At 39.5% G+C, this 12,769-nt stretch overlaps 1 protein-coding gene across 1 annotated transcript in view; it reads left to right on the top strand.

The window, feature by feature from the left end:
• ap2s1 (adaptor related protein complex 2 subunit sigma 1) overlaps nucleotides 1–12,769 on the top strand; it is a 44,736-nt gene that overhangs the window by 5,994 nt on the left and 25,973 nt on the right. Inside the window, exon 2 of the mRNA XM_072549376.1 lies at nucleotides 11,611–11,760. Coding sequence (XP_072405477.1) covers nucleotides 11,611–11,760 — 150 coding nt within the window. The remainder of the gene's footprint in view (nucleotides 1–11,610; nucleotides 11,761–12,769) is intronic.

Consider the following 12,769-nt stretch of genomic DNA (forward strand, 5'->3'; position numbering starts at 1 on the left):
AATTTAAAATTTCCACTGAGTAGTTTACCATGGAGAAAACAGTAGAGTGGGTTTCCTATGCTTCTGGATTGTTAAAAAAAAATGCAAGGCTTGAATGTATTCATTTTGCTTGCATTGAATGGATCCCTGAGTATGAATGCATTTTCTTCTAGCAAGCCGAGATGAGCCATATAACAGGCCTGACTCATTTTAATTTGGTTGGTTATATAGTTGTTAGCACACTCAGGGTTGTTGAGCAAGTGCTGCCCATTCATGCAATCACTTTGAATAAAAGATTGGGTTTGACAAATTCAGGATGGTTGAATACTACCTGGCGTCTGCCTGTTCCAAAGAACCAAAAGGAGGTGATTCGACTGGCCAATCATTGGGACAAGCAGCCTTTGTACCCAGAATTGTACTTGCATTGAAATGTATGTGTGATAACGCTGAATTATGTGGTAGGCAGAGTTATGTTTTGAACTGATATCGGCACCCTGTTGATGGAAGACAACATTTGCACCGCCACTGGATTGTAACAGCTTTAAGCAGCTTGCTTAACCAGTTGTTCAAATAATTACTCAAATATTAAGAGAGAAAAACCCAGTGATCAGAATCGAATATCGGGATGTGGAGGTGCTTAATCTAAAAACTTCCACTTCAACCTAAACAATTATTCTCAAGCCCAATCAGAAAGATGTCACACAATTTATGTGGATAGATAGTGAAAGCTTCATATGGAAATAACTTTATTAAAAAAATTAACATCATAATGCCTTTCTACCTTGAGAATGAAAACATGAGGTGGTAGAAGTAATACTTCTGCTGCACAAAGCGCCCAGTTAAGTCACACCTTACAGTGCTTTGTGTGGTTCTGGGCACCAAACCCAGGAGGGGTGTTACACCTTTGAGAGCATAGGTGTACCAGAATAACTTTTACACTCTAAGGGTTAAAGTACAAGAAATCTCAAAATCTAGTGCTGTTTTCCACAGGACTTAGAACAGTAAAGGAGTGTTTTGATCACAGCTGTCAAGTTTTTTAGGATGAAACAGATGTTCTCTACTAGTAAGGGAGTTGGGAGCAAGAAGATAAAGTTTAAAAATTAGAGCCAGACCTTTCAGGCCTGAAATTAGGAAACACTCCTGAACGCACCGGACAGTTGAAATTTGGAACTCTTACATCAAATTGATGTGAGATCAGTTGTTAATTTTGAATAACAGTGAAAGAATTTTGTTCACCAAAAGTATTGAAGGACTTTGGCAAAGGAAGAGCTGAGAGTTCAGTTTTAGATCAACCATGACCTTTATTGACTGGTAGATCAGGTTCAAAGGGCTAAAAGGCTTACTCATGTTTGTGTGTTGTGGCAGTTATATATGTTTTTAAAATCATAAACATTGCGACATAAATTTTTCTTATGCTGTGAATAAACCACCCAGTCACTTACTTAATTATTAAAATTAAAGATAGGCAAATTAGGTGCATTCAGGCTAAGACAAAGTGACGTCTTAAACGATGAACTAAAATCCAATCCATTGAAAAATGTTTAAGTAATGACAGTGTTCAGGCATGTATTATCTGTAGAATGTTGCACTTAATTAGACACTAAATTCTGAACACCCACAAAGTATTTTACCTAAGGGATTTGAAAGAATAGGGTGTGTGTATGTGCAGTTATTTTGTTTAGGGAAAAGGGTGGGGTTAGTGTCATGTTCAATTAAATATTTCTTTTGAACATGTACTTTTTCCTTAATCTTGTTACAAATGATTAAGAGCATTTCTCAGAGGATTAACCAGCAGGTCCAAGCAATGCAAAATGTATATGTTCATGTTAAAAGGGACAGATGTTGAAATTTTATCACATCTTTCTTGCTGGATAAGGATATGAAGAGAAACTGACCAAAGGTGGATAAATGTGGAACAATGTAATATTGGTTAGCAGAACCCCAAGAGCCTGAATGGCTCAATCCTATCACTCCTGCTGGTCACAAGTATACGAGTTGCAGAAGTCTCAAAATGATTGAAGTCAGAAGTATGAATCTTGACGGATTTCTTCCCACTTCCATGCTGTAGCTAGTTATTGCAATGTTACTGCTGACGTGAAATCTTGGGTATTGCATGCAAATGATTGAATTGGAATAGGATTCACTCTAATACAATCTCTGCCTGAAGGGATGACATTCAAAGCTTGTGTGGGGAGGATACTGGAGTCCCAACGACATGTTGCTTCATGAATTGCATGGCCAAAGTGTTGTAAGAGTGAGTATGATGTTGAAAGTGACTGTTGCAAGTTGAAAACGTTGTCTAAAACCCATGTCCCAAGAATGTGTTTGCTTTGAATATCTCAAAACTAGAGATGAAGAACAAGACAGACAACATCTGGAATAATTGCCTATTACAGTTCAGAACCTCCAGTAGGTGAGGAAACTGGGTTGAAAAACACTCCCAGTAAATTCATCTCGCTTTCTATATTTATTTTAAAACTTCACTTGGAGGCAATAGATAGCAAGCAGTGGATTGAAGCCCATATTCTAATATTGGGGTTCAGGCAAAGGTTATAAATAATTTGCAGTTCACTGTCCATTTTAATCCCTCAGTCTGATTAAAGCCCTGAGCTCACTCTGTTATTGGACACCCTTGACTTATAATTATTTCCAGATATTCATTAGTTTCTATATAACACATTCCAGCTCAACTTGTTCTTCATGATTAGATGGGTGGAGTGCAGTGAACGCTATAGACACAAATAGTTTGCTGATGTAACCTGTTCTCCAGCCGCAGAATACCAGAAAGGCAGCAGGTGGCCTTTGGGTGAGGAAGTAAACATAAGCAATTGTGAAATATATTAGAGCAATATCTCTCTATTTTTCTCCCCATTGTGACCCTTTTTGTTGAGGCTTGAAAATTGCCATGATCCCAGACCAGGGAAGGCTGGCATTTGGGAGATGATATTTAGACTGCAAGGATTTTAAGGGAAGAGGTACCTGGCTTTTTACTGGAGTTTTCAGGATAGGGATAGGCCTCAAAGATGAACCATTTTGGCACACGCATGGCAGCTATTGCTGGCTGGAGCCTGTAACCCCAAAACTCTGGCTCATAATCCTGATGGGGTTGCAGTACCACTTTGGGAAACCCTGTATTAGAGCAAATCTTGATATGTCTTGGTAACAAAAAAGAAAGAGTTTTCATTCTGAATTGCATACTCGTCGATATTTTTCTGTCTGTGAGAGATGATAATGTGCAGCAAATTCACTGGGGGGGGGGGGGGGAAGAGAGTTTCTTAAGGTGCACTTTTGCTGATTGGTGAAGAGACCAATGAAGAGAGACAAGCTCTGCTGCAAGAGCCTCATATGAAATGGTTATTGGGTGTTGCTGTAGATGGTTGTTTTTACCATGCCTATGTGACCACTGATCATCATGGTGACAGCTGCTCGTCCACAGGTGATGTTCCCATTCCCTTCTATCATTAGTTAGTATCTCCCAGGTATGAAAATTATTATTTAGGGGTCTTCGTTGCCATACTTGTGAGCATCAATGAACCAGACATTAGGTGTCCTTTTGGGTTTTTGGTGCATTGCTATCCAAAACGTTCTTGGAAATTCTAAATTTGAAAAGCATTTGAATTGTAAAGGAAAAAAAAATGATGCCAAAAGTTTGTGTTGGCTGAAGAAGAGAGAACTGTGTCACTCTTACAAACCTGTAATCACTGATAGGCATGTGCCTCCATTTCTACTGCTCTTGTCATGTTATCAGCAAATAGCCAAATTTTGTAATACAGAGGAACCTCGATTATCTGATGACGTGGGTAGGAAATATTTCATTCAGTTAATTGAATTCGGGAGAATCGAAAGCTGGATAATATGGTTTAGCCAAGCATCGGGATCTTAGGATCTTGCTGTATAGTCCGATCTTCGGATAATCAAGGTTTCTCTGTAATTATATGGAAAGCAGGTCAAAGGCAGGTTGTAGACAAACTGATATCACAATAAGAATATCTGGAGTTAGCCAGAAAAATGCTGCAGTCAGAATGAATAGATATCAATATATGTCTTAATTTGTCCTGCCTTAAGTTAGTGATCTGAGTCAAATGAACAGTTGAGACCATTTTTGCTCTCAAGGTGAAGGACCAACCATTATTACAGGTCCTTATCATCATCCATTATCTGTTACTGACAGGTGGACATCAGAGGAGTACAAAATTTGGCTCATTTGTGATAAAACAGCTTGCTGTCTCCACTCTTTTATTAATTAATTGCCACTGAGATGTGCTGGAGGGCTATGTGAAACTTAAACTGTTAACCTAATGAGCCAATGGAAATGATAGCCATTACAAATGTGTGTCTATAGGATAACATGATAGATTGAGACCTGAATATTAAAGGTTATATGATATTTAGGAAGGTTAAAAAGCTAGGAAAAGGTGGAGGAGTGGCTCTGTTAACTATTACTGGTACTAGCTCAACAGAGAAGGATGACCTAAATTCAGAAAACCAGGATATAAAAGTGATTTTTATAGAGGTGAGAAATGACAAAGACATTATGTCTTGTGGGAGTGGTGTGCAGGCCACCTAACATTCTTATGTTAAAATGGAACATAAATGAGGGAATTATGGGAAGTTGTCAGAAAGATATGGTGATGATCATGAGTGATCTTAAACTAAAGTTATACTGGAAAAATCAGATGGGCAATGGTAACGTAGATATGGCTTAATTAATGATAAGAGTGAAGACACAGCTAGGTTCAGCAACCATAATGTGATTGAATTTTACGTTAGTTTGAGGGGGAGAGGAGTGGGTCTGAGACTACTTTTTAACATTTAAATGAGGGCAGTTGTAAGGACATGAAAGCAAAGTGAACACTAGTTTTCTTGTTCAGGGAAGGATGTAAATGCATTGGAATTAATCCAGAGAAAGTTTACCAGACTAATACCTGGAATGGTTGAGCTGGCTTATAGGGAAAGTTTGAATGTGCTAAGCTTGTAACCGCTGAAGTTTAGAGAACTAAAAGGGGACTGGATTGAAACACTTGATGGCTCTTGACAGGATGATGTGGAAAGGACGTTTTCTCTTGTGGAAGAACGTACAACTAAGGATCGCTATTAGAAAATAAGGAGTTGCCGATTTAAGAAAGGATAAAGTGAGATTTTGTTTTTTTTCTGAGGGCTGCGAGTCTTTGAAATTCCCCTCCACAAAAGATGGTGGAAGCAGAGTCCTTGAATATTTTAAGGCAGAGTTAGACAGATGCTCAATAAGCAAGAAGGTGAAAGGATATTGGGAGGAGGCAGGAACATTAAGTCATCAAATCAGCTGTGACCAGTCTGAATGGCAGAGCAGGCCCATGGAGCCACATGGCCCACTCCTGCTCATAAATGATATTTGCATATCAATGTACAAAACATGATCTATTTATAAGTTGGGCTTGAGTTTAGATGGTGCCTTAAAGATAATGGGTTGAGGCTTCCATTTTAGTGGCAAAGTGAGAGTTCCATCAGTTTTTGGAGGGATTCTTGCAATGAGAGCCTGCAAGGTTTCTTGCTTTATCTGATCAAACATGTCTCATTAACTAGCTACCACACCCCAGTGATATCCTTTGTCTTATTCTAGTACCATCTTACTATGCACTGTTCTTGAAACAAGTTGTTTTAAAAAAAACAAGTGTCTCTTGTACCTGCATCTTCTTTAAAAGCCTGTTGTGCATGTGAGCAATAACTCAGTCTAGAGTGTCCTGTGGTTTGTTTGGAGGTATCCATAGCAATGGAGGAAGAAAGTCAATGACCTTCCCCACTTTGCCAGTGTAAGAAGGCTATTCTATATTGAGTATCCTCCACTTCATTAAGAAGGGCATGGAGTATAAGAGCAAAGAGGTAATAGTGTACTTGTGTGAAATGTTTATTAGACAGTAGCTGAAATATTGTACATAGCTTTGGGTGCCACATTATAGGAAGATGTGAAAACATTGGCGAGAGTGTAAAAGTGGTTTACAGGAATGAGAAACTTTTTTGAGGATAGATTGAACAAGTTGAGATTGCTTTGGAGAGAGAAGACTGAGAGGAGATCTGAAGTTTGAACGGGCTGCCCAGAGTATATAGAGAGAAACTGTTACCATTTGCAAAAGGAACAAGAGAGTGTAGATTTAAAATACTGTGTAAAAGAAGCATAGTTGAAGTGAGGAAAGACATTTTCATTTAATAAGTAGTAAAGGTATGGAATGCACTGCCTGGAAGTGTGTGGAGGCAGATTGAGTTGAGGCTTTAAAGAGGGTATTGAGTGATTATTTGGATGAAAATAATGTTGGAAGGGTATGGGAAAAAACAGGAGATTGGCGCAAGCTAATGATATCCATTTAACTTAATCCTGTGCAGGCATGATGAGCTGAAATGCCCTCCTTCTGTGCTGTAGCACTTCTGTGATGTGCCAGAATGTTCTCTCCAATTCCTCATGCTGATTCTAACCCTGCTATGGCAACCATCCCCTACCAATGCTCATACTTCAGCACTTTCACCATAGGTTACAACATTTTCCTCACTCACTCTCACCCCACCATCCCTGTCAGTGCTTACTCTGCATGTCCTCTGCATCACCACCTCACTTGCTAGGATGCTTCCTCAGCGTTTCATTGGCCACCCACTTTCATCTCCCTTAATACCTACCTCTCTCTCACTCCAGGAGGAAAACAGTGGAGCAGAAAGGGTCAAGATGGGTAGACGCCATTTAGTTTCTCACTCCATACTGCCTCTGATCACCCTGGCTGGCTGACTATTACTAAGCCCCTGAACTGGTATCAGATGGTGCCATTAACTTACTATGTCAGCACACCATATGAAGGCTATCTCCTTTGACTTGACTGAGGACTGCTGCCGACCCTGTCAAGCTTCTTGCCTTTGTGTCTGCGCTAAACAGCAAAAAAATGAGCTTCGTAAATCTGGCTGAGGGGCAAACCACAAAAGGGCAAGGTGAGGTATGCTGTGAGCATCCAGGTAGACTCGGAGTGAATGAGCGCTATGACAGCAAGAAAATAGGCCTGAGCTTTGTCCAATCCATGAGCTTGTTGTGTGACCCTGAGTTCAGTGTGTGCCTGTGGCAGCCCTTACAATGATAGTCACCAATGCAGCATTAAAATGCAGAAGTGTGGTATAAGATGTGCCATGAGGATTCTTGGAAGTAATTCCATGTTGAATACTTAACATTTTGAACAAGGTAAATGTCTGGTAAAGTATGAGGCTGAATATAAATGAGATGAGTTGTGGCAATCAAAAGGCATTTTTAAAAAAACTATTATCTCCTTAATTGGCAACATACCGCTATCAATAAGAGACTGGCCTCGCCATTTAGAGAAAGCATAAAAGATACAGCAAGATGTATCTTACATCAAGATCAGCCTCACTGAGTATCTTGTCTGATTCTGCCACAAATCTCACCATAGCTCATGTCACTCAGACCCCTGTAAGATTCCACCCAATAAAACAATCTAAAGTGCTTCAAAACAGGCATCAAACCCATAAGTCAGATTTGAACAAAACAATTGCGTTTTAAGGAATACAAGAAGAAAAGAGGCAAAAAAAGGTTTAGGGATCAAATTCCAGAGCCCTGTGCTTTGGTAGCTAAAGTGCAGGCTCCACATATGAAGCAGTTACAATTGGGGATACTCAAAAGGCCAGAATCCAAGGAGCGTCAACTGGACTTTTAACTCCTGGCCTCATGTTAGAATGATTTATCAAGCTCCTGAAGATGTCATCAGAGATGAATTTACATATTTAAATTGAACTCTGCACCATCTTTGGGAGGTGTCCTTGCTGCCTGTAATTGTACAACCAGATCAGGGCAGGGCAGAGTAAGACTGGTTAAGTCTCCTGTTTTCCAGCTTATCTACCCAATATCTCTTTATTGCAAGTTGAAATTAAAGTCACTTTTTCTTCTCATAAAATAATGAATAATCAGTCATCTTTTCAAAGACTTGTTTCAAAGATCAATGGAATTTTTCTGGATTACAGTTATATCTGATCAAAAATGTCTACCTTTGAGTTGAAACATTCCTTTACCTTTGACCTTCTGGGACTATCGTATTTCCTATTAAGAATTTTGAGAGCAGAATAAATACAGACTTTAAACTTGCTTATCTTGTATGAGTCTAAAAATATGTTTAAAGAGTGTTAGTCTGCTTCACTGGTGGCCTCCATCAATTTAAAATTGAACTCTATATGGACCTGGCACCCAAAGATACAAGTAAACATTTGTTAATGCAGGGACTTCTGCTTGTATGTTGTTTATTAACCAAATTCAGTAATAGGTCAAGGCCATACAGTAGGATCTCATTAGGGATAGAATGAGGAGAGATTGTGAATGAAGTGGTCAGTAGGTTTGTGCACATTTTTGCTTTGCTTGCTGCAAGAGAGAAACCTATGAGAGGTAAGGAGCTCCCCCAGTTTTAATATTCTGAGAAAGAATAGCCCTGAAACCTTGCACACCAAAGCTAGCCACTCCTTTTAAGTTGATCTGGTACAGCTAAGATACTGGCATCTACCCAACAATGTGGAAGATTGCCCAGCTGTGTCCTATCTACAAAGACCAGAAGAAATATCACTCAACCATTTATCGGCCGCCTCCCAATCATCAGTAAAGTGATGGAAAGAATCAAAAATAGTTCCATCAAGTAACCTTGATTCACTATCAATTGTTCCTTTCTGATTCCACTGGAAGCATATGGTTCTGAAATTTATTATAGTCTTAGTCCACAAGTGGAAACTGAATACTAGAAGAGGGGTGTAAGTAACTGCCTCCAACATTACGACAGTTTTTAACTGGAAATGGTGATGAGGAAGACCAGCAAAATTAATGTAAGGGGCATCAAAGGTTAAATAATCTGCCTGGTACAAAAAGGCATGGTCATAGTTGTCAAAGGCGTGTCGTTATTGTCCCAGGATATCACTAAGTGTTTCTCGGGGAGGTATCCTCAGCCCAACCATCTTCAACTGCTTCATTGATGACTTTCCCTCTCTCAAAAGGTAAGGAGGGTTATCCATGATCAATTCTGTAATATTCAGCTCGATCAGCAATGTCCAATAACAAGATAAGAAATACCTGTCTAAATCAAGACTAGGGAAATCAGGAGAAAGTGAGGACTGCAGATGCTGGAGATCGGGGTCAGAGTGTGGTGCTGGAAAAGCACAGTTGGTCAGGCAGATCCCAGAGGCAGGAGAATCGATGTTTCAGGCATAAGCCATTCATCAGGAATTCCTGAGTGGATCATGTCTTAATCCTTGAACAATCGAGGGCCGAAGGGCCTGTTCTGCGCTGTATTGTTCTATGTTCTATATGTTCTATGTCAGAATTTTCTTTTTAACTAGCTTGAGTCAGAAACAGAGCAGTAAGTCTTGATACCAACATAGTACAGATTCAGACAGAAGGCAGTGCACATGAGCTGGTTGCTTAGGGAAACTCAAAGGTTTTGAAAGATGTTGCTGCATTTTGGAAAGGCAAATCAGGGTGGGATTTAAACACTTAATGGTAAGGTCCTGGGGAGTGTTGCTGAACAAAGAGAGCTTGGTGTGCAAGTTCATAGTTCCTTGAAAGTGGAGTCGCAGATAGACAAAATAATGAAGAAGGCATTTAGTATGCTTGCTTTTATTGGTCAGTGCAGTCATTCTGTTATAACACGTGTTTATTAATGCAAATTCGCTGGAACTCGATTGGCGAACTGGGGACGCTGTTTCTACAGCGCAAACTTTTAAACCGTGTGTTGGCTGTAATACGATTACAGCGCCAACATTTTAAGCACTGTTTATAAAGTGTGATTTTTCAATAATGTGGGGTTGCAGAAGAATTGATTGTATAGGAGTTAGGAGGTCATGTTGTGGCTATATGGCACATTGGCTAGGCCTCTTTTGGAATACTGCATTCAATTCTGGTTTCCCTGTTATAGAAAGGATGTTGTGAAACTTGAAAGGGTTCAGAAAAGATTTAACAGGATGTTAGTGGGGTTAAAGGTTTGAGCTGTAGAGAGAGGCTGGAGCTATTTTCCTTCGAGCATCGGAGGCTGAGGGGTGACCTCTTAGAGGTTTATAAAATCATGAGGGGCATGGTAAGGGTGAATAGACCCAAGGTCTTTTCCCTGGGGTGGGGCTGTCCAGAACGAGAGGGCACAGATTTAAGGTGAAAAGGGAAAGATATAAAAAGGGACATAAGAGGCAACTTTTTTACACAGTGGGCGGTGTGTTTATGTAATGAGCTGCCAGAGGAAGTGGTGGAGGCAGGTACAATTACAATATTTAAATGGCATCTGGATGGGTATATGAATAGGAAGGGTTTAGAGGGATATGAGCCAAATGCTGTCAAATGAGACTAGGTTAGAATATCTGGTCAGCATGGATGAGTTGGACTGAAGAGTCTGTTTCCATGCTGTACAGCTGTATGACTACGATGTTCTGATCCTGCATTGACAAAAAAAGGAAAACTTAAGCCAAGGATTCATGTTCTTTTAGTTGTATCCTGTCCAGTTGTGAAGAATTGCTCAAAAAGCCTTTTCATTGTGTACATGTATATGTGATATGCCCATTTGATGTTTGAGCCATATACTTCCTTTCAATGTGAGAAACTCGCTCAATTATCCTTAGTTGTATAGATCCAAGCCACCTCGAAATTCAATTCTGACACAATTCCAAAGGGCAGCTTGAAAGAATTAGTCAACCAGTTGTCAACGCTGTTACCTCCATATCAACTTTTGAAAACCAATTTATGAGGTGTATGCTAATTTAAATAAAAACATTGGACAGCTGGTTGCACTTTTCCAAACAATTATTGGAAATGTTGTGCTCGAGTGAATTCAGCACAACCTCCAACTGTTAGAATACATTAAACCCAGCTCAATGGAACAGTTTTATCCTTGTTCATCTAATGAAATTCCACTAGACATGGTTTGGAAATATTAGTGATGGACGTTTGCTACTTGCAATTTATACACCTAATTTCTTACTACTTTCCCTCAAATCCTATAAAGATTCTGCTGGACCATGAAGGTTAACAATATTCTAGGTTTGAACTCTCATCTGAGCTATTATGGTTAATTCCAAACAGTGCATGTAGCTTCATTTTGGTTAGATACGCCTGGGTTAGGAATGGAAGTGTTTTTTTTTGTTCTTCCATGCTCAATTGCTATCCAGTGATATCGGTTACAGACAGTATCATTCTCTATTGCAGGGCACCTCTAGATTGAATAGCCCAATTACACACACTGTCTAATGGTTCACATCAGGTTATGGACACCCAAGGAATGAGACCACAGAATGTGTTGGCAGCTGCTTGAGAGGAGAAAGGAGGAAGATAAAGAACATAGGGCTCATTGAGCAGTGAGATGTGAGTTCTGTTTCCCCAACTCGATTGAGCTGCCAACATAACTAATCTCCTGTGAGTCTGGATCAACAAAATGCTAGTACAGGCTGGGGGACAATTTGTTTACTGGGCCTTGCAGCCAGACATGTTGCACAAACAAAATGGAGGGGAGCTTACATTCCAAAGTAATAGAGTAAAAAGGTTTCATTGGTATTTCTCATGTAAGGTTGCTGTAAAATTTTCCCATGGGCACTCATTCAGTCAAAAAGATGACACCACTTCAGTTCACCAGTTTATTTTTCTCTCTTTAGATCCGTTTCATTCTTATTCAGAACCGTGCTGGGAAAACCCGCTTGGCAAAGTGGTATATGCAGTTTGATGATGATGAGAAACAGAAGCTCATTGAGGAGGTTCATGCAGTGGTGACTGTTCGTGATGCCAAACACACCAACTTTGTGGAGGTATGGTATGGCTTCAGGATTTTTGAAGCTGCTGTGATCAAGTTATTGGGGCAAGTGTGCTTCTTCATCTATAACTGAATTTGGTATTTGGCTTTGGTGCACTCCCTCCCTGTTGTACAACATTATTGAACACGTGCACATTGATAGTCAAGCTTCCTGTAACTGCCATTCGTAAATCTGGACCAAGAAAAGGATAAATTAACTCAAAGGCTTTCCTCTGATTGTTGGAAAACATTTGTAAATATTAGATAACTTGATGATCAGCCTCATTTGTGATGTTCTCTCATTTGAATAGCATATTAATAACTGAAATTCTGCTGTGACACATAAAGTATAGTCACTTAGATGGGTGATTACTTTTGTTTCCACCTTTCTGACAGTGGGTATTTGCTACCAAATGGTACCCATCATTATAAAATGCTTTGGAGAGTGATCAGAAAAGAAACCACAACATAAAAATATGGATTACGTAGCTGAAGTGGGGTGCAGGGGTGATGGCTGTAATTGATGCTTTTTCTTGTACAATAAGCCAAGTTCCTTGTTTCAGCTATGTAACTGGAGGCTGAATTTCCAACAGTAAAGGAGGTAAGGATGTTCTCCAAAGATTACTTCTAAATGCATCAACCCTATGGGTTAGCAAGGCATTTTTTTTAAAAAAAGCACTGTTCATAATGTTATGACATTCCAAAGCCCTTTACAACCATTGAAATAATTCTGAAGTATAGTCACTGTAGAAAATGTGGCAGTCAACTTGATATAAAAGATTATCTGACCACCCTATTGGTATTGGATGATGTATCATCACAGAGTGATAAAGCAGATAAACTCTAATTCAAAAAAGTATTTGAGTTACTAGTATATTGAAAGAAAAGTGCAAACCTTGAGTGTTTTTGCTGAATGAAAGATTAAGGCTTCTTTGACAGCACCTCCCAAATTCATAATCCTGACAACCGAATGCAGTGTTTTCCAAACTTTTTCTCTCAGTGATCAAATTGTAAGTGACCCCCAT

Source organism: Chiloscyllium punctatum, chromosome 29, assembly GCF_047496795.1.
Source record: "Chiloscyllium punctatum isolate Juve2018m chromosome 29, sChiPun1.3, whole genome shotgun sequence".
Lineage (NCBI taxonomy): Eukaryota > Metazoa > Chordata > Chondrichthyes > Orectolobiformes > Hemiscylliidae > Chiloscyllium > Chiloscyllium punctatum.